This window comes from Amphiprion ocellaris, chromosome 24 (assembly GCF_022539595.1).
Source record: "Amphiprion ocellaris isolate individual 3 ecotype Okinawa chromosome 24, ASM2253959v1, whole genome shotgun sequence".
In the NCBI taxonomy this organism is placed as follows: Eukaryota; Metazoa; Chordata; class Actinopteri; family Pomacentridae; genus Amphiprion; species Amphiprion ocellaris.
In genome coordinates, this window is record NC_072789.1 from 13,485,603 (window position 1) to 13,512,753 (window position 27,151).

Here is a 27,151-nt window from a genome sequence, read left to right on the forward strand (position 1 = left end):
GTAAGGGTTAGCCTAACCCTAACACTTTATAGAGGTCAGTCTCAGGCTTAGTGCTGAGGAAAAAGGTCAAAATAGAAACCAGCAGCAGGGACATGAGTCTCCACATTAGTCCAGGACGTAATCACAACGTGCTGTTTTCCAAAGTAAAGGAAATGATTACATGCAGCTAAAATGCATCACACAGCAGCACATTAGCCAGAGTGAAACTAAAGCCTGCTAGTGTCTCTGTCCTGTATAGCAGCGTTGCTTCAGCTCCCCTCGAACAAGTCATAAGTGGCTTTTCCATTTCAAAGCCGCTGCTTTTGGGGTGTTTTTTCAGGTTTTTCAAGCTTTCAGAAAAAGTCAGCAGTGTAGAGTTAAACAGAAGCCGCTGAACAAACCTCTGAGTTTTGTGCCCGGCTGAAGGACTAAATGTTGTTTATTCAAGCTCCACTGGGATTCAGTCTTTCTTCCTGCTGCTGATGATGTTTCTGCCTCCATGTATTTAGAAGGTCGGATGACAGAAATATACCTTCGCTAGTTTGTGTTTAAAATACATCATAGTTTACAGATTGATGGATAATTCAGATTTATTTCAACCAGCCATCAGGTGTAATAGTTTTGACATTATTATAGTCACAGAAGTGGAGATGGACATCACTTAAACATTAACCCTCTATAGTTTCTGGACTTGTTTTTGCTCCTGTCTCATCTTTCTTCACGATGGTTCATTTTTCTTTGCAATCTAAACTCCTGCAGCTTTATAAAAACAGAGCTACTATGAAATAGTTGAGGGAACCCAGAAATTTCTTCTATCTGTATTACACTGGTACAATGCCATTAATTATGAAAAAGATCAAATAAAAGTTAAAATTTGTTTTAGAAATGGACTATAATTTGAATCAGAACATTTTTCCAGGTGCCCACAGGTGTTACCAATGCTGGCAAACAAGTGTTGACTCTACATGCTGTATATATTTTATTATTTCCATTTTTTACTTTGTCTTCTATCTGAAAACACTGCTTACAGTTCAACCCAGTTCAGCTCAATAATCCCTAAATTTTTATCCTGCGATTGTTGGTTGGAGTTCAACAATTTTCACAATTTTGTCTCGGAGTGCAGATTATTTTATTTTTTTTTGTCTTTTACAGAAATCAGTAACTGCAAATGGTTTACTGTTTGCAAAATTTTAAATGACATACTGATTAAAAGTAATTTTGATGAAATAAGGCACTTTTAAGCTTCAATTTGATTAATTTTCCTGACCGAACGGTACATTACAGATAAAAGTGGCTAAACAAGTTTTGATATTTTTCTGATTGTCTTAGTCTTAGATTGTTTTTTGTCATAGTTTAGACATGGGGTTGATAAATGGTGGAATTTTTGGCAAATTATTTTTCATCTTTTATTATGTCTTTCAAAACTGCTGGCAATTCATCACTTTTTGGGTTATATGCTTACTGATTTGAGTTATAGGAGAAGATCAAAGTGACTCTCTGGATCTGAAATACTTCCATAAACTGGTTAGCTTAGCATAGAAACTGGCTAAGGAGAAAGAGGCTCAGTCCAAAGGTTACAAAGATGTCTATTAGCACCGCGATAGGTTACTGGTTCATTTATCAAATCATGTGTATTATGCAAAGTGTCCTACCAAACCTGCATGTACAACCAGATTTAGCTGCTGCACGTTGCTTTATTTATGATCCAAAAACTGTGCCCCACACTCCCTCCTGAGCATACATTTACTACATTTACTGCATCACCATATAGTATAACTCATAATTATCCCAGCAGTGGCACCAAAAGCTATAATTTCTCTTGTGTGGATCGTCTGTACAAACAGGGAGGGATGAGGTAAGAGAACACCTCCAAGCACACACATTTACATAATAACTCGACACATCACACACACACTCGGATGACAACGGCACAGGTTGAACACATACTTCTACTCACTCCCATCCACGGAGGCTGAAGCCTACAGAAACAGCCCTCATCAACTGTTTCCATCCTGTTGAACATGCCGTTTGATTGATGCTTCTCAGAGCCATTAGTTTAGTTTTTCTTTTTTTTTGTTCTACTCTCGGTCCTATAAATCTCTCGCCTTTTCTCACGAGGTAATTAGCCGGGCCCTGGACGGGGGAGTATTTTTCATGGCAGCTCGGTGACAAAGCGCAGACCGTCGTCACACGGCCCTCTGTCCAACGCAAACACTGGCTGAGGCATAAGTGCAGCGATGTGATCGTCCCAAACAGGTCACGGGCCGCCGTCCAGCTGTGTTTCCTCTGCAAGACTAATTGCTGAGAGTGCAAGTGTGTGTTTCTTTCTGTCTGCGTGTGTTGTCGCTGAGTGTGTGCGCGAAATGTGATATTGCTGAGGAAGCAGTAAACAGAAGTGTTCGGTAACTGTGACATTTGCTGAAGGAATCAGTTAGAAATGGTTCCACCTCCAGCCGCCTCTGTCCTGGCTGACTTCAGAATAATTCATCCCAGGTTCATTTCACATTACGACATATTTATGGTCATAGTTTCACCACTGGTGGCTTTTAAAGTTCTGCAACAAGCCAATATGATAATCCAAAATAATCCAGTACAGTTCTAAAATATGCTAACACACATTAACTGTTTGGTCATATCTTTGAGTTTAGTGTATTAGCACAGAAACATTTGTTAATTTGTGCTAAAGTACAGATAAACATGGTCGGAATGGCTTTAGTTCTGCACTTATTTTGTTATAAACCAGCATAGTTGATTTGTTCATGATGATGATATTGAATTATAGAGAATAATGATCCAGATTTTTGTAAAACTCAAACATGAACCTCGTGGTGACATTAGACAAAAAGTTCAAGTATTTCCTCCAAAGTCATCGGGATTCAGTGCCATTTCTGAAATACAGGGAGTACTCGACTTAGGTCGGAGTTCAGTTCCTACAGCCCAACGTAAATCGATTTTTTGCCGTATCTCCATCAGAAGAGTCTAACTCATGCTTGGGAGTCATAATGAAAGGCAAAAAGTTAGCGAATGTAGCAAAATCTAAGATGGCGTGCGAATGGTGAATGTACACAAAGCCGTTTTATAGCGCTGCGTGACGATGTACTCGTATTCCGCTCACCAACTAGTTCCATGTAACCATTTAGGTAACAACGAAATGCCATACGTCGTACACTGAGAGCCAGCCCATAACAACTTTCAAAATGCCGTAGGTCGAGAACGTCGTAAACCGAGAACCCCCTGTATTCCTTTCAGTATCAAACTAGCATCAATGAGGAATAATCTATTGTGGTCTGTTGGGAGTGTTAGAATCCACAGTATAGAGAATTACATCGGAGCACATCATGAACCTGCAGCATCAACATCTGATCTTTAAGTTCCAGAGCTTCTCTGGCTCTGAAAGCAGATTAAACTGTGTGACAGTTTTCAAGGAATGTGGTTTTTCACTCTGCTTCACGAATATCCACAGAGCTGCTATAAAGCAGAGCTGTAAATGTAAAGCTCATTTGTGTATTTAAGCTCAGACTTAAATTATCTGAGGAGAAAGTCTCTCCTCCGCTGCCCGTCGCTGGATCATCTCCAGAAACAACTCTTGGTTTGCTCCAGGTTTGTGTTCAATAAAAGGTGATAATAAAAGTGGAGCACCGACTTCAGTTCCTGGGAACAATAATGGAATTCTTTGAGGTGGATTTTCCCTGTAATCCTGGAGAACACTTTGATTTAATGCGAACATAACAAAGGATTATTAAGAAAACTCTACTTTGGCAGTCCAGAGTGGTTGGAATTCTTTTTTTTAAAAAGTGCTCTTGAGCAAGGCACTGACTACTTGTCGTCCAGCACAAGGCCATGGGAACAGAGTAAAATCTGATCGACTGAAGTGATTAAAGAGGGCCTCTAACTCTGGAGAACATGCTGACATGGACTTGTAAAGACTCATGACAGACATTACTTAAACAAGAAATATGCATCAGCTGTAATTTTGGCTTCGGCTTGATGCTGCACTTAGAGGCTGAGTTCATGCTGGGAGTTCATGAAGATCATCACAGAAAGGTTTTTTTTTCCTGCCTGTTGGAGCTCAAAGAAACATCCAGCTCAGGGCAGCAGGGACTCTTTAGGCATCTTTTATTTGTTGCAGCTATGCCAGCTTTATACATCAGCATTTATCTAAAGTGAATGGAAATGCGAATGAAGCTGGGGAAGCCTTTTGTTTCTTCTAAAAATCTGAAGTGATGAGTGCAATGACTGTCGTAAAAGCAAGAGGACACTAGCTTATCAAAGCTGCTTTAAAGTGCCCGTGTTACATTTATTTACAATTTCATAATTTTCGTCTTTATATGTCTATTTGCCTGTTTTAGTTCCTGTCTTTTTAATGCCCCATCTGCTCTGATTGGTCGGCTGGCCTGACATGATCGAGATAATGTTGGCTGTGTGCCGAAACCACAGATCTAAGAGGCAGAGCTACAGCAGACGTGGACTTTACAGAGGAAATAATCTGCACGGAAACCGATCGTTCTCTGGTTGAGTTGGTGTCGAAGTAGGAGCAGAATTAGTCCCTTTGCTGTGGACTTTGTAACTTTGCAAACCTTTGAAAAGCACAAACAAAGCTAAATAACACAGTAAAGGGAAAACCCAAAAAGCAAAATTTGAACCAGGATGAAGCAGCGGTTGTGACGCTTTTTCTCCCGACCACCTGAACGCTAACCGTCCCACCCACCTCTCTCTCTCCTGCTCCAGCAGGTTGGTGAACTCGTCGCTCTTCTTCATGAACTCTCCGTGGTTCCTCTTCTCGTCCTCCAGCTTGTATAAAGCCTGTTTGTGCGACTGCTCCACCATCAGCAGCTGCTCCAGCATCCGCCGGTGCGTCTCCCTCTGCTTCTCCACCAGCTTATCCAGCTGTGGCGGAGTAGAAAACATCTGTCTGAGCTGTGCCGTTACTGAGGCACTCATTGATCAGCCGATTGAGATCTGCCGTTACCTCGACCATGGGCTTCTCATAGATGTCTTCCTGGAAGACGTCGGCCTTTCCCTGGATGGCGTCTCTCTGCAGAGCCTGCAGGACTTTCTGTGGCGTAACGAAACCATATTTGGCCTCCAGCAGGGCCAAGTCGATTTTCTCTGCTTTCAGCACGGTGATCACCTCGTCTCTGGCCTGCAGAGAAGAAAGTGAAACTGCTGAGATTCAACCTTGTAATGCAGCACGAAAGACAGCAAGCCAAACACCACCATTTGCACGATTACTTGTGTATATTTATGTGGGGTTTTTTTCTGCAGTGAAACAGATTGACGCTATCCCATCTTATGGAACACTGAGGGGAGTCACCAATAAAAAAGACTGGGAACTGCTGTAACTTCTAGAAACCAAAACATGCTGGCAAGTTTGAAAGATGTCATTTCTTTTAAAAAAAAAAAAAAAAATGCCAAAATTGCACTATTTATCAGGGCCAGAAACTGCAAAAACAATGAGAATTATCAGATTTGTCTCTTAACTAATTATGGCTGACTTTAGGTCACTTTTGCAAATCTAGCTGTTGCAATTGGTCCTTTCTTTTAAAAATGTACCAAAAATAAGACTTTTGCAGTATTTATTTTTAAAAAGTAGGTGATACTTAGTGGCCGTAGTAAATGTTTGAAATTTTTGAAATTTTCCAGGTGGTGCTATTGAGCCATTTAGACACACGCTTAAGCAATTCCTCTAAAATATCAAATTTTTTGCCGATCCTGATATTTGTGTGCAAGTTTTCACATTTTTGAGTATTTTTAGGCCTTCAAAAGTCTGATTCGAAAGATGGATGAAGAATGAAAAATAATAAAAACCCCATGGGTTTCAATAGGTCTTCACACCATTTGCACCCTAATAATAAAAAACTACTGCTCAAAGTTCATAGAGTTAAAATTTTGAGATTAATTTTTGTTCTATGTTGGCGAAAAAATAAATAGTATAGCATGTAATGGATTGTTCTATCTGAGCTCTGTTTGCTGCTTTGTTTCCTCGCATCTGGCTCATTTCACCTCATTAACAGGGCAGACTTTGCCAGGAGATTCCTGGATCAGTGCTGGAATGACAGGAAGTGGCCTCAGCTGTCGGCTGTCCATTAACTCAGGCTTTTAGTCCATCATGTGCCCACTGAGCCGGCGTGTCTGACTATATGTCCAACTGGGATCAGCGCCCACATCTTAATGGTTGAAGTTCCAGGCCTGAATCCAAGTTTGCAGTTTGAGTTACCTGTAGTTCGCCTTCCAGCAGGCTCAGTAGAAAGACCAGGTCGTCTCTGGAGAGGTCCCTGCCCTTCTCTCTCCGGCCGGCCTTCGCAGCTCCACCTCCACTCCCGGTGGTGCTGCTGTTGTTCTTGGTGGTGTTGTGGTTCCGCTGAACGGTTCCAGTGTCGTCTGGAGGCTCCCGGTGTCGACTGCGACGCTCTGTCCGACCCGAGGGCTCCTCTCGCTCTGCAGATCGCTTGCGAGCATCTGCAGACTGCTTGACCTTAGTGACATCCTCCAGACTGTTGCTGCGGGATCGCATGTTTCCTACCTGTTGAGTACATGGAAAATTCAAGGATAAGTGTTTTTAACTTGCGTGCAGATATACACACAATCTTCCATCATGTGCTGCGTTTGTGTTTTCCATTATTACTCCATCAAGGAGCAGTGGAGTTTTGTGATGATCTGCGTATGTTTGTCTGTCTGTCTGTCTGTCTGTTAGCAACATTAGTCAAAAATGGACAAACGGATTTGGATTAAATTTTCAGGGAAGGTCAGAAATGACACAAGGACCAAGTGATTAGATTTTGGCATAGGTGGAGCTTATAGTCTGGATCCACAGATTTTTTTTTTTTTTTTATAGATTTCACCTGTGGGAAATGATACAATGACTGAGCAGCCTTAGCGAAGTACTGCGCTCTGAGTGCTTTTCTTGTTTGTCTTTGCATTAAGTCAAGACAGGCACAAAGAAAGATGAGGTTTGAATTCATGAACTTTACTTATAAGAGCAAACATTTAAAGCTGCTTGTCCACTGCGATATCTACAGATCTGTTGCAGGAGTCACTTTCTGGTTCATGGAAAGTTTTCATCTAAGCTTTTGGCCGATTAATTTATGTCTTCATAGTCATAGATGCCACTACCTGCAAACACTAGATATTAGGAAGTACCCGTCCAGTGGCAGTCTTTACTATCAACGTCATACGCAGGTCTAACAATAGTTTTGTTTATTACATGTTAGAAGCAGATGTAACCTGTTCTGTCATCTTCCTGAAAATTGGGCGTAAACTAACCCTGTATCCAGAGCAGTTAAATGTCGTCATTGGCTGCCATCTTATGATTTGCCTCTCAGCAGAATAGAGTCATCAACATGTTACACCACCGGCCACAAAGCACAATTATACCACTGATTCTCAGACAGAGCCAGAACTTCTTGGATGCAGGGCCTTCTGTTCTGTCGCAACGAATTACCCCGAGCTGCCAGCCATCATTCACAGCTGCTGACTTTTCCCACAAAGTGAAATACTTGTCGAGAAAAGGGCGACCAAAATCAGCTTGCCAGAGGACTTCAGACGCTGGAGGGCTGTCGTCTTAATGCTTAACTACTTTGTTGTACAGATGGGGATTGGTGGTCCCATGTGTTTGGACCCAGAGTGGTCGGAAAAAGGGTTAACATGATTCTGTGAGTATCGTGGCTCCCTACCAAGCTCTGTTTGCAGTGTACAGTGTGTCATGTGGTTTATGAATGGGCCTTTCAGGGCCTCTCTGACTTTGACAAATCAAACTATGATAAATACACGAATGCTGTAAGCTACAAGCTCACAGGCAAAGGAACTGTAAGCTTCTCAGCCAAGTCATTTATGACTTTTTCATCATTACACTCAGCTAAAGTAAACACATCCAAAAGACAAACCTGAACCGAAACATGTTGAGACTCATTTCTGAGTGTTTGATGTGAGAGAGAATAATCTGCCCAAATATATGACATCATCATCGTCATCTATCCGGCTCAACTCGTATCAAAATGTTTCCAGCAAACTGAGCCTGAAACTCACTTTTCCGGCTTAAAACAGTATTTCACAACAGTATACTTGGTTACGTCAGTTTTGTCATTGTAGCTGAGCAACGTACGACTCCCAACATCTCAGGTTTATTGTAGCTCCTGAGATTGTGATGTTCTGGCTTTAGGTCTGTGCTCTGGCTTTTGGAGTACATCCATTTACACCTTAGATAGAGAGACACTGTTGATATAGAGGACTTTAGTTATCACTGAGGAAACTTTCATTGTTACAAGATTGGATGTCAGTTACATCCATGCCACTCTGCAAGACTTAATCCAAACGATCGGCCTTGGTTGGTCTGTTTGTCTATCTGTTCGCAACATTACTCAAACACGGATCAACCGATTTAGTTGACATTTTCGGATCAGAAATGAGACAAGGACCAATTGATTCGATTTTGGCAGGGATGGGTCTTATAGGCTGGATCCACGGATTTGTTGATGTCATGTAGATTTCAGCCGTCGGAAATGATACAAGAAATGGGCAGCCTTGGCAGAGTCCTGCGCTGTCTGAGTGCATTTCTTGTCTGAAAATGTGAAGGACTTGTAGTTTTATTCCTATTCATATCAGAAAAAAACATTTGTCAGTTTACTTCAGTTTCTCTTGTATTGGAGTATTTGTATTCTATGTAAAATATCTGGTCGCTTCTGCCAACACTTACTGTAAATCCTCCAGAAAAAAACCCAACTATTGAAGTAATATTAACCCATCAGAACTCCAAAACCCACCAGTGGACTTCAAAAACTGGAAAAATTTCACCACTTATTAGAGTCAAAAATGGTGAAACCAGAATGAATCACTGGATTTTCAACTTTATGGTGATTCTCAGCTACGCATCACAGAGAATCAAAGGTATGAGCTTAAAATTTTGATATTCCATCAAAATCACTTCCATATTCTCCAAAAATACATTGATTGCTTGAACCAGATTGTGTCAAAAACCAAAAAAATTCTGTGCTCCTCGATGCAACCGTGAAAGCATCGCTGACTCAGATACGACCAACAGTCACATTAAAGAGATTTGGCAACTTCACGGTTGAACTGCAGGCAGTGTTTACACAGAGCAGATAGGCAACTAGTTTGGAAACAAAGTAGTAAAATATGTGTAGTACATGTGGTATTGGTAACACCTGTGGCCACCTGGGCAAATGTCGTACATTCGTTTATGATTTGTGTCATTGTAATCGTGAAAAACCAACCCCTAGTGAACAAAAAACACCCACAAAGTGAAAAATTCAACAGCACTGCATACGTTTAGCTGGCTTTCACCTAAACATGTGCCTGTTTGTGCACTGTTTGAACTTTTTCTGTTTGTTTTTTGTGTAATAAGAGAAAACAAACTTAAAGTCATAAAATGTCTTTTTTTTTTTTTTTTGCCTCAGTCCAAAGTTGCCACAGAGACGAAAATCTCAGCAGTCCAAGTGAATTTGCCTGAGACGTCCTAATTGGAACATGAAACAGTGTGTTGGAGCCTCCTGCAGTGTGTGTCCAGCCTCTGTGTGAGGCCCTCTGACAGTTTATGAGTAAGAAAGATGGCTGGCTGATTGCATTGTGCACACTCTAGGCAAGGCGCCACATGATTCAGAGCTGAGGTAATTCCCTGCAGTCTAAGACAGACTCCACATCGGCTTACTCAGAGATCAGGACTGCAGGCGATAGACAGAACTCCTCAAAACGTGTGTGCAAGTGTGCGTTTGTACCGATTTAGGTTGTGTTCATGGGTTTTCTGTGCATTATGTAAAGGATATTGTGTGTGTGTTTAGCTTCGTCCTGAGCGTCTTTAAAACAGAAACTTTTCCACTGAATAAAATGCACAATCAGCTCTGAAGAAACACAGCTATTAGTCATGACAGCACTGTTGAAATGTACAAACTGATGATGCAACCAGCCACAGGTGTTCACTGCGACACACACACACATAACAAGCTGTAGGATGCAGATCTGAGCTGAGATTGTGAAACAGATCCGAGGGTCACAGACATGTAATGCAGCCCGTCTGGGATTCCTACATGTGCAAGTATCACGTATCTGCAAAATCTCCAAGATAGATCACAAATACATCACATAGTTCATAAAAAGGTTCACAGAGAGGACGGGAAAATAGCTCAGCATTGGCTCAGACGTATCTCCAGATCAGTCCCTTACTATCGTGGTGGGAGTTGAATAAATGACTTTTGAGATCAGCCTTGTATCTCCAATGAGTGATGGCCCTGATTTTTGTGATCTGTGTTATTGGTTTTAGGAAACTTGGAAGAAAGCGGACAGAATTGGAAACACTGGGACGGTGAGCGAAAGTCCAGAAACGCCTGCCAGCTATGCTGATGTGTGTTTTTGGACAGATGTGGAACTAATTTGTTGAACTGTACTTACACTGCTCGAAACACCTTTATCTCATTATCCAAATAATATAATTCTGTTTCAGGCTACCCTTTGAAGATTCTGCTGATATCAACCCACAATCTAAATTACAATTAACAACGCACTGAAATGATTAGATTAGAATAGCGTTTTAATATCACAGACATATTGGCAGAATAAACTCTAAACTCCAAACAAACTGCCGAATTTGAGCTGATTGGCAGCAGATATGATAAAACCAGAGTTAATCATCTTCAGCTGTCAAGCTGCAGAATCCCATCACCTGTTATCAATTTTACAGCAATGCAGCCAAAATCTAAATGAGCACAAGGTGCAAATAGACTTTGGAAGACGTCGGTGCCAAATGAAATCACAGCATACAAACGTTTCAGGCCTTTCCTTCATCTGTGAAGGCGAGAAACAGTGACTCTTTAAATGCTTGAGTTCTTGCATATTTTCTCCGTGACCGTGTTGTCAGCTCAGAGAAGGTGTGAAGACAAAACTGCCCAAACACAGTTAATTAGCTGCCATCTGCAGCAGGAGACCTCAGATAACCCTGTTAGTGGAAATACACCGCCTGTCCAAAACAAAAGTCATCACTTGGATCTAACTAAACAAATAGGTAAGAGTCTTCCATTGGATAATTACTGTAGTGATGAACATGTTTCAGCTGTAACGACTTATTTAACCCTAGCTGATGCAGTGAGGAGCTTCTCATTTCTTATAGAACTGTGTTGTTATCCTGTGGTCATAGAAAGGATGTTAATCTGTCTCAGAAGGGTCAAATTATTGGCCTGCATTAAGCAAAGAAAACTAAGGAGATTGCTGAACAAAAAATGAGAATGTGCAACTTTTTTTTGGACAGGCAATGTATCTCACTGCTGGTGAACAATCTCTGTAAGCAGCAACATTTTCGGAAAACTTCTCTGGAAAAGTTCCTGATCGGAACACGTCAATATTTCAGATGAAGTCAACCTGCACTTATCATGTTTGTACCTGTGATTCATAGGAACACATCTCGCTTTCCATCTGCTTAGTGCTTCTTGTCAGTAACGGCATGAATGAACGCGTGTGTGACTTGTGTAAAACTGCCCAGCGATGACTTAACCGAGCTTTGTCCTGTTAATCCCAGCCAGAGAGCGTCGGGCGTTTTTTTGTCAGAGCAGCTTGAATAAACTCCCATCGTTTGTCATTGTGTGAGCAGGATCAGAGCCAGAAGGTGATGCTATGATTAACAGGTGCTCAGATCTTAGGCAACACACTTGGCTGCTTAGTTTGGCAATAAAGACAACACAGTGAAAAGAATCAGTCGAGCACAACCATGATAGTACACACAGGGAGAATTAATGAATGTTGGGGTTTTTCTCTTTGACTATTCATTTCAAGTCTGCAAACATTTATACCAGTCAGCTGTGTTAAAACCACTGTCAGGTGAAGCGAATGGCATCTATTATGTCATTACAATGGCTCCTGTCAAGAGATGGGATTAATTAGGCAGTAAGACAACAGTCAGTTCTTGGAGTTGATGTGTTGGAAGGAAGAGAAATGTCTTGAAAAATGATCTGAGTGTCTGACAATGACTAAACTGTGTCCTGAGGGGTGTTCCCATTATGTAGTAGTTAGTTTCTGTCAAAAGTGGTCCCAGGAAGGACAACCAGAACAGAGTGACTGCTGGCCCACGTGGTCTGAACCCACAGAAGAGCTACTGTTGGTTGGAGGAAATGCTGAAAATCTTCACACTGGCTCTGATAGAAGGGTGAACCAATGTGAATGAGTGTTGGAACTGGACCACCAAGCAATGGAAGAAGGTAGCCTGGTCTGATGATCTGTGCTTGCATTGTTTATCTGGAGCAACACGATGCATTATGGGAAGAAGGCGAGCCAGCATGATGCTCAGGGCAACATTCTGCTGGGAAACATTGGTTTCTGCCATTTTGTACATGTTAATTTGACACATAGCATCTTCCTGAACATTGTTGGAGACCATATGCGCTCTTTCAATGAGGAGCTGTTCCCTGATGGCCTCTTTCAGGAGGATAATTACTCTGCTAAGGAACGCGGTGGAGTTATGCGACAATCGGCGTTGGTTTGTCTGTCCCTCTGTGCCAACTCAGGATGCCTTCAGAGATCTGTGCTTGAATGGTTTGGAGCTGGTTTTTAGGGGATCCTCCTCAGTATTGGACTATATTGTGTTTTAATGATGTCATTGTAGATGGATGAATAATGCTGATGGACACAGCAGCAGAGATTTGAGCGAGAGAACAACACTGAACCAACGCTTGATTTTTTTTTTTTTATCAAGACTGCAGCCATTCTTGTGTCTGATCTGCATCACAGCAATGCTACGAGCTAAACATACTCACGATGAGTAACACACAGACCATCTTGGGTCCTGGTGGTTCTCTCTTGCAGGAATGCACTTGAACAGCTATGGACACCACAAACATGTGGTTGTTCTTATTGTCCTGCTTTCTAGTCCAATCCAGATATGTGCAGTAGATCAGCATCTATGTATTCTAGTAAATGTGTAGCAAAAGAAGACGTCCCTGCTGAGCTTCACATTCACCCTCTTATGATGAAATTTACGCCTCTTGGACCCTTATGTTCTTGTGGGTTCAGGAAGTATAACACGAGGCTTAGCTTGTCATTTTATAACATGCTAACAATTGATATGTCTGTGTAGCTTCCGTAGAAGGTAACCGGACTCCTCTTTATGGTTCCTGAAACCAAGAAATTCAAGAACCAAAAAGAGAAGTCCTGAGGCTCTTAGGACTAACATTTCAAGCCATGTCAGTGGAAGTGTTGTTTTGCAGGAATCTGGTCCTATATAAAGGTTCTGGATGTGTTAAAACTAGGACCTGATTACGGTGTTGGGAGTCGTCATGTGGGTCCCATGAATGCCTCTTTATCCAGTCAATAAGGGGTGAATCACAGTTGTCATCCCTAGAGTCGCCCCCCAAGCATGGCTCCCAATTACTGATATTAATAAAAATATCTTGCTTATTTATTCATAAGTTCTCCCCCCTTTTTCCTTCCCCGAGGCCCTTCCATTACCTTGTGCTCTCGTTAAGCATTGAGGACAGTGTCCAAAGCCAAAAGCGAGGCTGTTACTGGAAACAGTTGGCAGTTTGGGCTCGTCTAGCTCGGACCACCAAGGTTTCTCCAACTAGCTACCAGGTCAAAAGGCTCATTCATTCAAAGAGTTTTTATGCAGTGAACTCACCAAGCCTGCCAGCCAGCCAGTTACTAACCCAGAAAGCCTCATAAAGTCCGTCTATTATGGCCATCAAGTCATTTTATCACACATCTGAACCCTTCAGAAAGCGATTAAGCTCATTATTTGGAAGCTTTATAATCCTGGATCTTTTCTACGACTGCTGAGACTCGCCGCACCCTGCCACACAGACAAGCCTTTCCCAATCTTATCCCAACTTTATACCTTTGAGCAAACCAAACGCCAGGACGTCTTTTACGGTTCTGTCCCCGAAAGCTCCGAACAAAAGGCCTCTTAAGTGATGACTTCACTTTTCATGTGAGCGGAAAGTAAAGCAGAGGGAGGGCTGTTAAAGTCAGGAGGGTGAAAGGTGAGGAAGCAGGTGTGCTGCAAAAAGTATACCCCTCCACACACACACACATCCAAATGCAAACAGCAGCCTGTGTTGGCATGCGAGCAGAACGCACAGACACGCAACAGAACATATGCATGCATGAACACACCCACCGCTGCTGCACACAAATTACAGAGTGGATTCCTGCAGCCTGACTTCATGCTGCTGTCAGAGTGATTGAGAGGAAGAAACACGCAGATAAAAGAGCAGAGAAAGATGGGGGAGTTTATCCTCTGGAGGATCTTCTGGTAGTCTGCAGTGTACTGTACACAAACTAAATCACCTCTTAGAACAATTTCAGGAGGCGACTTTGATGTTTGAAGCCACATCAAAGTATTAATCAGGTGGCTTCAGTCAGTTCTGCAGCCTTTTTTTCATCCAATCCAAATCCCACTGGATGAACTCAGTGTTTCCAAAAACAGACAGGTTTTTTTTTTCTGGTTTCTGAAAAGTTTTGACACTAATTATTTTTTTTTAATCGGCAGAAACTTTTAAGCGCTAAAGAAACCAGTAAAAGTACCAATAGCACAATGTAAATGCAATATAAAACCCCAAATTCACCGCCTTTCCTTTCAGCTCTGTTAGCATTTAGCTCCCTGCTGTAGCCTCTGTAGCTTCAGAACAGATAAATCAGGAAGTTAATGTAGAACTCCAGAGATCTAGACTTGTTAATCATTTACAGACGGACTGTGTGTTAATGTTTCGCTTTTACACATTAAGTGGTGATAAATATGAGTCTCTAGAGGACGGTTCTTGACCTACTTTGCAGAAAGGTGTGGGGCCTGTAAAATATAAATATAGTTCCAGTGTTTCTCCTGGTTTTGCTCCACTGAACGTGTTACTAAACACTGTTAAATGCAGCTCGCCGGCTGCAGGGGTTTCCGTCATCACGCCAAGTGTTTACTAACAGAGCTGAGGTTGCCGCGGCAACAGGTAGCGATCATCTTTCAGGCCTGGAGGTTGGATGAGACGTTTCCTGAGAGCATCAGCCCTGCTGGACTGTGCAGCAGCCAGACTCCGACTGTAGTCAAACTAACAGAAATGTTTCAGCTTGAAGCTTCAGGTCAGCTGACATTGACTCGCTGCTGCAGAGCATACAGTGACTAGAATGTCTGTCTGCTGAAAACTAACACTGCTGCACATTCTTTACATCAGGGCAGCGTTCTCAGTAAGATGATGCAATCCCAGGAAATGTTTGGACCAGCCAGAGTCTGTTATAGCAGAGGTGCCAAACTCGTTCTAGTTCAAGCAAGCCGGACCAGTAAAATCACAGCATAGCAACGTATAAATAATGACAACTCCAAATATTTGCCTTTGTTTTACACCGTCAAAAAATGTTTGTAAATTTTACGGTGAAAGAATCACCATAAATAAGTTAATCAGGAAAAAAATTATTCTTGAAAACATACATTTCCCTGCTCATGCATAGTTATTTAATGGAAAAATGTGGTAATATGTATAACATCAATACTGTAATTTTTGCATTTATTTGTTGAATAGAATACCATTTTTCACATTTACTGTACATGCCGTAATATTTATAACAAGGAATATTTTTGCATTTATTTCATGTAAAAAATACAGTTTGTACTGGTCAAATTGATGTATGTTTGTGTTAAAGGACATATGCTTTAATTTTTATGACAGTTTTAATCGCAATTTTTGCATATGTCATGCTAAAAATACACATTAAATGTTAAATACACTAACTGCTGTGCTGATAATGGAAAAATGCTGTAATATTTATAATAGGTTATATAAACTATATTTTACATGTTATTTTCATGTAAATTTTCAAGTAACAGGTTAAAACTTTTGTAGTGTAAAAAAAAAAAAAAAAAAAAAAAAAAAAAGGAGTATCTGGACCTGAATAATATAATATTTTCCTACATGATCAAAACAACATGTCAAGATGGATAAATTATTTTAAAATTACATTCATTTACACATCTGTGCAGTAATCCTGAGCACCATACAAACCAAACAACTATAAAGATATACAGAAAAAAGATTGTTATCCCCTGCCTTGTAAATGTATTAAATTTATACATAAAAAATACATAGAAGTTGTGGCAGTACAGTAGACAAATTCAAAATGGCAGTTATGTTTATTGAAAAATTGCACTTAATGTCATCTCTATAATTTTTAGAGTTTGCAAAATCATGGGCCCGCTGTTTGTGTCAATGAAATGATACAGAGAGCAGCTCTCCCTGCATCTCAGTGCTGTCTGCTAGAGGCAGTAACACTCAGTATCAATGCAGCAGTTGTCCTAAGTTCTCATATTATGAGGAAAACCTGTTTGGTTGTTACAGGCCTTCACTTTTTGTCAAACTAATGCAAATTTACTGCTGTACAAAGAGCATTCCTCCACAATTAGACTCAGACTTAACTTAGACTTTATTGTCCCCGTGAGGAAATTCTTTTCCACAGCAGCATTCCACTTGATTTACATTGACAGGACAGTACAAAAACACTGTTCAACGTATAAATGTCCTTTTCACCCTGGCCAGATCAGCTTTTATTAAGGGTTGCTACAAGACATGGGATCAGGCTTTTGCCTCGTTGTGATCGTCTGCATCTCAGTGTTTAATTCATGTAATGGCCCTGTTTAATTCTGTGAGGTTCGGTGTGTGAAGACGGATTATTCTGGAGGTTGTGGTGGTTATGCGTGTGAGTTTGGTTTTGTTTTTAGCAGAGAGCATGTTATAGAAGCAGGTGCAGCAGTACAGGATGGACTGGATGATACTTTGGATGGTTGAGAGTCTGTGGTGGCTTCTTTTTTGGATGTCCATGGTGTGCTGTTCAAAGGTGAATTTATTGTCGAGTGTATTCCCAAAGTATTTAAAATGATGCAATGAGCAGCAGAGGAACATGTGTTTTTCACCAGAGGGCGCCATGTTGCCATTAAAGCCAGTACAGGTTTGCAGATAAAACAACAGATAGTGAGATATTTCCCTCTCAGTTCACATATCCAGGAAAATTCTAATTTTGAGGTTTTTTTTGTTTTTTTTTTATTACTCTTTATCATTTTTCTTCACTGTGATTCATTTTTCTCTGCAATCTAAAATTCTGCAGCTCTATGGAAAGCGAACATGAGAAAACCCAGAAATGTCTTCAACACTATGACACAGTTAATATAAAATTGAGTTTCCTTCATTATTTATTTTACAAAATTTTCAAATGAATGAAATCATCATTTTTCTCACATGTATTACCAACACTAGCATTTTAGATGTTTTACTGCTAACATTCACATTCAGAATCAGTGTCAATGTTAGGCTGAAATGTCCTTCAGTGTTTGTCAGGTGACTGTTGGTTAAAACTGAATCAAGGATGTCTGATTTGTTGAGAAAAGGATGGCAGATTTTTTTCGTTTTCTACAGTACCTGGTTATTTATAAAGGTTTCAAACAAGACATGTAGAATAAGAAGGTCTTGTTGAAACATTGGCGTTTTAAGATTAGATTTGGTGACATTTAACACTGTGAAGGAACTACAGTGTGGAAGAATGAACCACAGTGAAGAAAAATGAATCACTGTGAATGAACTACAGTGAGGAAAATTCACCACTATCATTTAAAATGCTGAGGTTCTGGGATTCAGAGGGTTAAACGACTTTTCAGTGAAAAGTAGCCCAACATTCATCAATACTACTGCGGCGAAAGTGTAGCTATCACACACATTAATATGCTAACACTGTCTGGTAGATCATCTTTCTCCTGATGTCACTGCTGCTACAGAGTATCTGTATTTGTAGTATTTTTCATTGCTTTCACTGCTGCTGAAAGCAAACAGTTCCATCAGTTCTGCGACTTCTGAAGCCAAAGTGCTTTTTTAAAGTTGTCCCTCATGGTGTTTTGATTGAGCGGACACAGTGGAGCTCATGCCGTTGCTAACCGGCTCTATGTTTAGCCAGCAGGCTGCCATGTCGGCCTCATGTTCTGACATATTTAATATCCTGGATTGGCTTTCGTCCCTCTGGCAGGTGCTCGCTGCTCTGTGTCATCAGACTGTAACCTTGTCTGTTCCTGAGCAGGTGATTATGGGAAACGGGTCTAATGGGGTTTGACTTGAGGAGCCCCCCATCCACAGCCAGGGGTCAGTCGGTTCAGTGGCAGGCTGCCTGGTGGGGTTCATACATGCACCACTTTTTTAGGCTTGATAATAGAATTAAAGCTGCACTGATGACCATGTTTGTCTTATGATGTGTAATTATATAGAGTATGTAGCTGCTGGAGCTGACCTTCCCTCTTGTTACATTGCGTTCTCCATCAAACCCTCAGGGTCATTTGGCAGCTGATTGATCCTTCTATGATCACACAGATCATCTCTAACGATAAAGCTTGAATAATGAAATGTTTGCATGAGGAAAAACCAGCAAAGGCCTCATTTTCTCTGCTTTGTAGCATCTTTGTTGCAGTTTTCTGTTTTTCTGCTGCTGTTACATTCGTTGCATTACTAGTACGCTGCTGTTTACACGAATTTTCCTTATTCACTATAGGTTGACTGGTTGGTTGATCTGAACAAATCCTCATTGGTTGGTGACACTTTGATAGAGAGAAATGTGCTCAGTCAACAGCCTTCCAGGATTCATTACTCCACCAAAGACCGCCACATAACTCAGATAACGTAGAAGCACATAAAACAAATTTGCATCCTCTTCACATCCCCGCTGCACTGAAGCTGCCAGAGCTGCTAATTCTGTACAGTTAAGCTGAATTGTTTCCCCTCGTTTGATATCTTTCATGTATATTTGAAGCTCTTGCATTAGCATGTGTCTTTCAGTATAGTCCCAGATTAGGAAACGTTTTAAAAACATCCAGATCTGCATCCCAGTTTTAAAATCTGATCCTCTGTTGCCCCCTCTACCCTTCTGGGCATGACCGAGCAGCCCAGACAGATCCGATGGTGGGGGTGGGTGTGAATAACTGGAGGGTCCTGTCACCAACAAAGACCACCAGGGAGGAGACAAATCACCTACATTACCGTTCAAAAGTGGGAGATCACCTAGAAATGTCCTTATTTTTTTTAAAGAAAAGCATTTTTTTTTTCAATGAAGATGACATTAAATGAATCAGAAATACAGTCTAGAACTGTAGAACTGTCTCATTCAGGTCTACACTCCCTCCTGCTCACTACGGTCAGCCAACAAAAGGCTTCTGGTACAACCATCACAACAGGGAGGGCTGGTCGATAGCAAGACTCTTCTCCTCTGTGGCTCCCGGTGGTGGAATGAGTTACTGTTCAACCTCCATTGTCCCTCACAGTCTTTAAGAAAAGACTAAAAACCCAGCTCTTCACTGAACACCTTTGCACTTGACAGACTACAAAAACCAAATAATCGAAAAATTGGAGGAAAAAATGCTATTATATCTATACACCCTGTAGACACCACAGTCCTACTATCACACTTAGACTTGTTTTATGACTTTTATCCAGGTTGTTTTCTCCTGACTAGATCCTCGCTTGTGTTGTATCTACTCTCAGATGTACATCACTTTGGATAAACCAGGCATTTAGATGCATTTCTGCAGGAATATTCAGCAAATTAAAGCAGCTCTAAGGGTTTAGGTTGAGACCAGAGTACATACAGTGTAGGGTCACCTGTCAACAAGGACATGATGGCATGTTTTTCTCAAATTCATAGTAAATTTTGCTATTTTTCTGTGTGATATTTCTAGTTTCTATCAGTTTTAATCCAATGAAATATTACGAGTTATCGTGTAGTCATGCTTCTCTTGTTCTTTAATAATATTTTTACTTTGACACGTGGCTCTGTTAGACCGGAAACAGGATTTAAATTCATCTCAGAATTATCTTATAGTTGCTGTAGCTTTTGGGTGCTCCTTCCAATTTCAGTTTCTGACACCTTGAGCGTGTCTTAGCGTTACATGATGATATAAGAGCGTGGAGCAGGGTTTAAAGCATTGTTCAGAGGGTCGTCACTGGGACCCTCCGCTATAACCGGCCAGCAGAGGGCAGCACTTTGTTAGTTTTGGTCGCTTTGGGACTTGAAGTGGTGTCTGCTTTGAATATTTATTCAGCTAGATGGGTCACCTAGATTATCACTGTACATACTGGGAGGCAACACAAGAGTTGCTGAAGTTTTCTTATTTATTCCAACGCTCGGTGTCAGTTGTGTGGGCGAGTTATGTCCAGTTAACTGCATGGTAAATGGATCATTGTATTAGAAGCTTATATTGTCAAATACCTGTGAGGAACTGGGAGTAAACTGGGAGTAAACAATAGATCAGCTACTGGACTGTCATGTTGGGATATTAATATCTGAAACAGAAGGAATTTCTGGATGTTGCTTTGCTCCTGTCACATTTTTACTCACTGTGGTTCTTTTTTTACCGCAATATAAAACCTCTACAGAAGCAGCACTATAACATAGCTTGTAGTACAATGAACTCAAAAATGTCTTCTATGCAGTGTGACAGCTATGTTGTAATAAATCAGAAAAAAAGCAAAGGTTGAATACATCCGAGTACTTATTTTACAAAAATATATAAAAACCTGCCATCAGCATGTTCGATATTTTTTCAAATGCCCATAGGTTTCACCAGTTGCAGCATGTAGATGGGATTTACACAGCAGTACCTCTTTCATGGCCAAGTATCAAAGTTCAGTGACACATGACACACCCTGTGACTATTGTGTACGATTTTCACAAATTTTCATCCTAAAGGCGTGTTGTATATACAGTCCAAATTTAAGGTCTTTTGGAGTTACCACCTGTGAGGATTTAATCACTGAAAATGACCAAAAACACCAATAATCTGACATCTAATTCAAAATGGCAGACTTCCTGTTGGGTTTAGAATATGGGTCCAAGAGCCTTTTTTGTTCGCCCTGATGTGCTACATATGCATACCAGATTTTGTAGATGTAGGTTAAACAGTAGGTTAATACAGATATTTTTTACTTTTTCCACACTTTGTCTCCAGTCTGCTTTGCATAATCACAGCCTGCAGTTCAATCATTTTTAAACATAAACACATAGAATAAAGTGATCTGATGAAATATCAGGATTTTGTGGTGAGTTTCCTTGACTGAACAACAGATTAAAAGCAGTTCAAGGACCTTTGGAAAGTTGAAAAGACAGTTTCTGACTGATAAATAACGATTTTCTTTTGGGTAGAAACCTCTAAATGTACATGCTCTTAAAATTTCATGTCTATTTTAACAATTGATCTTACTAGTTGCAATTGTTTTGTTACCCATCTTTGCATTTTATGCTATTTATTCATTGATTTTCACAAGTTTTAACCCGTCTTTATGTTTGTATTTTTAACTTTGGTCAACTCAGGTTGATTTCTAATGTGCTACGTCAGTAAATCTGATTGGATTTGACTTGGATGACAATCTATCTTAATGAATTAAAATGAACAAAACAACAACATTTATAATCAATAGGATAACTGCCAGCATATGCTCAAACTGTGTAAATCACCTTGCATACTATCTGGTGGGAATAAATGCTCCAGGTGTCATGGAAGTTGGAACTCAGTCCTTTAAGGTCAGGTGGGCTCAAGGTTTGTGTTTGTCTTCAGTGGATTAGACAGTCAGAGGATTCATCAGCTGGTCCGCAGGCTGTCACTTTGTCTGCAGTAATTGTAAATCAGTCTGACCACTCAGTATATAAATAATTGCCTCTGAGCATGTGTTTTTCCATGTCTGCTCTGCAGGGAAAAGGCCCAACTCTTTCAGATAACAGCAACACTCTGTTCCCTTTTATTCAGTTTTATGCTGCTAAAATAAAACCAAAGTGGGAATGTCAAATAAAATCGAGCTGAAAGAGCAATTAGGCAAAGAAAAATAAAATGAAATAGTGTCCTTTTCCCCACAACAAACTGTGGGGAAAAAAAGAAACGTCTGCAAAGGCATCCGTGCGTTCATTCATTCATGCGTAGAATCCTGGAGTGTCCATCTGTGGAGTGACAGGATTGACTGTGGAGGATTACAGGGTCACAGCCTCCATCTCTTCACCCTCCAACATAATGCCACTGATTGAAAGATTAGCTCTGCTCAAGTCGTGTCAGTCAAGTTAGTTGATTCATGTGTTGGCGAAACATCACCTGAATCCAAGAACATAATCAGCTTTCTGTCACAGTCGCCTCGTTTCTGTGTCCAAACCGTACAGGATAGACAAGTTCTACAGTGAACTTTGTTGTTTGCTTTGATACCCAGAAGCTACACTACTGTTCAAAAGTTTGGGGTCACTTAGAAATCTATGTATTTTTGAAAGAAAAGCGTTTTTTTTCAATGAAGATAACATTAAATGAATAAGAAATACAGTCTCAACATTGTTATTGTGTTAAATGACTATTCTAGCTGGAAATGGTGCATTTTTAATGGAATATCTCCATAGGGGTACAGAGGAACATTTCCAGCAACCATCACTCCTGTGTTCTAATGCTACATTGTGTTAGCTAATGGTATTGAAAGGCTCATTGATGATTAGAAAACCCTTGTGTAATTATGTTAGCACATGAATATAAGTGTGAGTTTTCATGGAAAACATGAAATTGCCTGGGTGACCCCAAACTTTTGAACGGTAGTGTATGTTGCAATGCTAAAGTTTTAAATGGGCGTGTGCATTCATATACAGTAAAATAAACATCATTCATTTGCAGGTAACTGAATCACTGACTTTCCACAGACACACCACCATGACATTCCCATGAGCCTCAGCTGTTCTGTGTGCTTAGTGCTCATCAGCTAATGTTAGCATGCTATAGCACTAAGTTAGGACGGCAAACACAGTAAACATACTTAGGAAACATCAGCATGTCAGCGTTGTCACTGCAAGCATGTTAGAATGCTGACGTTGGCATCGAGAGCCTAAAATACGCCATCACAGGAACACTGGCGTGACTCTGAGTCTTATTCTGTAGTGTATTACGCCTGTAATGAAATGAAAATGATAAAAAATATAGACAACTGTCATCAGCAACCATAAACCAGTTTCTGGTTTGGCTTCATCAAAATAACTACGACTAAAAACTTTCGTATCTCTGTGGAAACAGCACAACTATGGCTAGAAGTAGACAATATTTTAAAATGTCCAAGTTCTAATGACATACACTAACATTTAAAAGTTTGGGGTCAATTAGAAATGTCCTAATTTCTGAAAGAAAGATATATTTTTTCAATGAAGATAACATTAAATGAATCAGAAATCCAGTCTAGACATTATTAATGTGGTAAATGACTATTCTAGCTGGAAACGGCTGATTTTTAATGGAATATCTCCATAGGGGTACAGAGGAACATTTCCAGCAACCATCACTCCTGTGTTCTAATGCTACATTGTGTTAGCTAATGGTGTTGAAAGGCTAATTGATGATTAGAAAACCCTTGTGCAGTTATGTTAGCGCATGGAAAAAAAGTGTGAGTTTTCATGGAAAACATGAAATTGTCTGGGTGACCCCAAACCTTTGAACAGTAGTGTATGAGCTGGAAGGAAGGAAGTCATCTGTTTTTTTTGGTCCTTCAAACAAATACAGAGACATAATCATAGACAGACAAACATCTATGTCCTGTATATTCACATAGATGTATACACACTTGGTTCTACTGGTGCACACACAATCACACACACTGAACTCTGCATTAAACTCTGGGTCTTTGTTTCGCTGCACTCGGTAATTCGGCTGCCAGGTGCAGGTCATGTGGCATTAAGACTTTAAAGTGAAGCTAACCGCATCGGCAAACTGTTAATCTCTCTGTAATTACTCAGATCTAGAACTTCCAGCTGCAGCTCTGACCTTCACTCTCTCATCCATTAAATCCCACGTTTGAACAATTTCAGACTGTACCAAGTGGCGGCGACGCACATCTGTTGAGGTTTCTAAAACCTCAAAAGACTTCATTTCCCAGAAGTCCTACGAAGCTGTCCACTCCCTCAGATGTAAAAGCGTCTGCATATCCCTTCAGTCATTGTAATCTGAACACTGTTACAGCTTTAAGTTCACCTCCATCAAAACAGATCACTGCAGCGATTTAGGCTGGATCTGTGGAAAGGACCTCTAACACCTGATAAGTGAAACCTCAGCTGACTACAGTGCAGCTCCTTCTCCTCACTTCCATGTGCAGGGGATTGGATGACCCCTAATTTTAGTCCTGAGTTTGTAGGCCGCTGAACAGTTTGGATTACAGGCAAAATGGAGCAACAGCAATTACTTTGGAGATAATGAGGACTATCACAGCATTTCTGCTTCATTTATGCCACCAAAGAGGATTATTTATTTATGTTCTGGAGCTCTAAAATGTCTGAGCCATAAAAAAAAGCACATCAAATGTTCTGCTGCAAGACTGAACACACCAGTATTAATGCACTCCCAGCCTCAGTCTGCCGAACATGGAGGAGGAAGCATGATGGTCGGGGGCTGTTTTGCTGCATCCAGGGTCAGTGACTTGTACAGAGTGAGAGGATCTATGAACCTAAACAGCTACCACAGCATTCTGCAGCATCATGCAGTACCCTCTATGTTCCTAGTTGGTCAGGGGTTCATCCTACAGCAGGATAATGACCCAAAACATAAGTCCAAGCTATGCCAGAAAAAGAACAAGATGGTAAGCTTGAAAACATGGAGTGGCAGCACAGTCTCCAGACTTAAACCACATGCAGCTGGTTTGGGATGAACTGGACAGAAGAGTGAAAGCAAAGCAACCTACAAGTGCCACACATTTATGGGAACTTCTGCAACAGAGTTGGGAAGAACTTTCTGAAGAATATTTGATTTCCATTGTGGAAAGAATGCGATGTGTGTTCAGCTGTTATATCTGCCAAAGGAGGCTACATTGATGAGTCAAAAGTTTAGAATACATTTTGGTTTCTAAATTGATTTTTTTTAACTTCATTTGTTTATTTGTTCTGTGCTTTCATTTCAGTGTACAGTGAGACATTAACATGCAGAATTTCCAATAACAAACTGGAAAAATTGGGGTGTTCTTAAACTTTTGACTGGTTGTGTACATGTGGTTTCATCACCCCAAACATCTAAATTATGATCACCGTAGGAACTATACATCTTTATTCTGCACTTCAAGCTGGAGCAGTGCATTGCTTTACTGTCAGCAGGATGATTTATCCCGAGGTACCACCAGCATGTGAAAACAGATGATTATAACGCATGTCTTTGGCTCTTTCTCTGGTTAATATTCAGCGACTGTGCTGCATCCAAGCAGCAAACCAACACTTCTCCATGAGCTGACTCATGGTTTCTTTTGAATTAGATCTGAGTAGTTTGCTAGTACAAGCAGTGCTGCAGTTCAGTTTTATTTTCATTTTTTATGCTGAAAATCGATGCATTGTCTTGCTACTATGAGTCATCAGTGCAGAGTTTGCGTCGGGTGTGAAAAAAATGACAGTTTCTTCAATTCTGCTCTGTTAAAATTGATTATTTTGCACAATATTTCTGCAGCAGATGAGAGTAGAATCATTTTTTTAAATCAAAATCATGTAACATGATGTGCATACAGATCTTGATTCATGGAATAAGATAAGCAGAGTTATAGAAAGATGCAAAGCTCCACTGAGATAAAACCAGGACACTGTGAGGATGAGCTATGCAAAGCCACACTTTATGCTTCACAACTTGGACACCAAACTCTGAAGCACTATTGTGGCTTTGGCCCTCTGTACCCGCTATGAGTCATCTTGGCAGATGGTTGTAATGTACCTCCTTCAGTCTCTCCAACACTATTTGCTGTCGAGCCCTGGGCCTCGTCCAAACTGACACTGCAGCACTGCTGCCAAACACAATCCCACTCTGGACAAATCACGCCCATTTAAGACATTTCCCAAATCTGTCCAGCCACTGTCTGGGCGAAAGTGAGTAAATTAACTGTCACAGGGTGCGACACTGACATTTCTCACCACTGTAACTCTCCGGCCCTTCCTCCTCTGTTTGCTCCCAGCGTGCCTCACTTCACTTAAATAAGAGGTAGCAGGGAAATGTTAGTGGGTCATCAGAAAATAGCCCGATAATTGACCCTGCCATTTAGTGAATGCAGAAGACACAGAGCCTCGCTAAGCCTCTGATCTCAGCTGGGTCCATTTCTATAGCAACAGGAAACACAGAAAGGAGAAACAATGGTGAGGAGCTTCACAGCAGCTCTCCTCGCTGCCTTTTATTTTTTTCCTCCTGTGCATTTTTAGCGTCAGGCTGCCACCTGTGTCACTTTATCCAATCATGTTACATATGCCAAGAATTTCACAACCAAAGCTGAGCCCCTGGTGGGAACACAACGCAGAAATAGCAGCAGGATGTGAACTGGTTCACGTTGAGGTTGGCATGACACAGAGGCCTGTAAAAATCTCCTTTATATAATGCATCTGCTCAAAGGTGAGCTAAGCTAAGCTACACCCATGGAGAACCAAAAGATGAAATCAGGAGTTACATAATGTAGTGCGCTGAGAAGATCACAATAATACACAAGTTTTTTACTTCACTGTTACTGACAATATTATCTTTCTGCAGCAGAGGATGCTGCATTTTCAAAACCACATTTCTCGGACCCCTGTTTGTTGGAACAGCGCCACCTAGTGAAGTGGATAATTGCGAAAGTGTGCTACTTATGGTTTTAACGGTTTACTCTAATACTACTTTCTGTCCAAGTACTTACAGTTTTCAAGGCTTATTTAACCCATAATACTACGTTCTGTCCTGAATTGTAATTTGGTTACAAGAGCTGCATTTCCATTGGATCTCTTGAAAGGTTAAAGAGAAGTGTGGTTTGATAAATCCAATTATAAACAATGAAAAGCAACAACACAGATTTGTTATTGACGTTAAACGTCTAAAACAATTTTAACAATCTTCACTGGAGAGGACTTTTTGAATAATCTCCATTGTAATGACTTGTGATGCAGTTTGCTTGTTAATGAGTGCAAAATATCTGTACTGGTGCGGACAAAGATCTATTGACAGAAAGCTCAATATACTTTGGCTGTTGTAAAATACAACAGTCAATCAAGATTTGGTTATGAGAATAAATAGGTCGCTCACATAAATAATTCACTGATTGCTGCATTCTCAAAAATATCATCCAAACTTTATTCTGTGTTTTTTCTCTAAGAATGCTGCAGTATTTAGTGGTAATTTGCCCTTACATGCAGGCAGGCTGACTTAAAGGCCAGAAGTCAGTCTGACAGTTTCTGCTAC

At 40.7% G+C, this 27,151-nt stretch overlaps 2 protein-coding genes across 7 annotated transcripts in view; one reads left to right on the forward strand and one right to left on the reverse strand.

Annotated features, from left to right (window-relative positions):
• Positions 1 to 27,151, forward strand: part of LOC111565638 (epithelial cell-transforming sequence 2 oncogene-like) — a 92,259-nt gene that overhangs the window by 51,696 nt on the left and 13,412 nt on the right. The window contains exon 22 of one of the 6 annotated variants that reach the window (XR_008600868.1): positions 10,253 to 10,294. The exons of the other annotated variants lie outside the window; for them this stretch is intronic. The gene's annotated coding sequence lies outside the window, so the exon portion shown is untranslated. The remainder of the gene's footprint in view (positions 1 to 10,252; positions 10,295 to 27,151) is intronic. 6 annotated transcript variants of the gene reach the window in all.
• Positions 1 to 27,151, reverse strand: part of filip1l (filamin A interacting protein 1-like) — a 74,050-nt gene that overhangs the window by 40,064 nt on the left and 6,835 nt on the right. Inside the window, exons 2-4 of the mRNA XM_055008677.1 lie at positions 6,197 to 6,502; positions 4,949 to 5,122; positions 4,688 to 4,866 (exon numbers count right to left, since the gene is read on the reverse strand). Of these exons, the coding sequence (XP_054864652.1) occupies positions 4,688 to 4,866; positions 4,949 to 5,122; positions 6,197 to 6,493 (650 nt within the window). The 5' untranslated portion in view covers positions 6,494 to 6,502. The remainder of the gene's footprint in view (positions 1 to 4,687; positions 4,867 to 4,948; positions 5,123 to 6,196; positions 6,503 to 27,151) is intronic.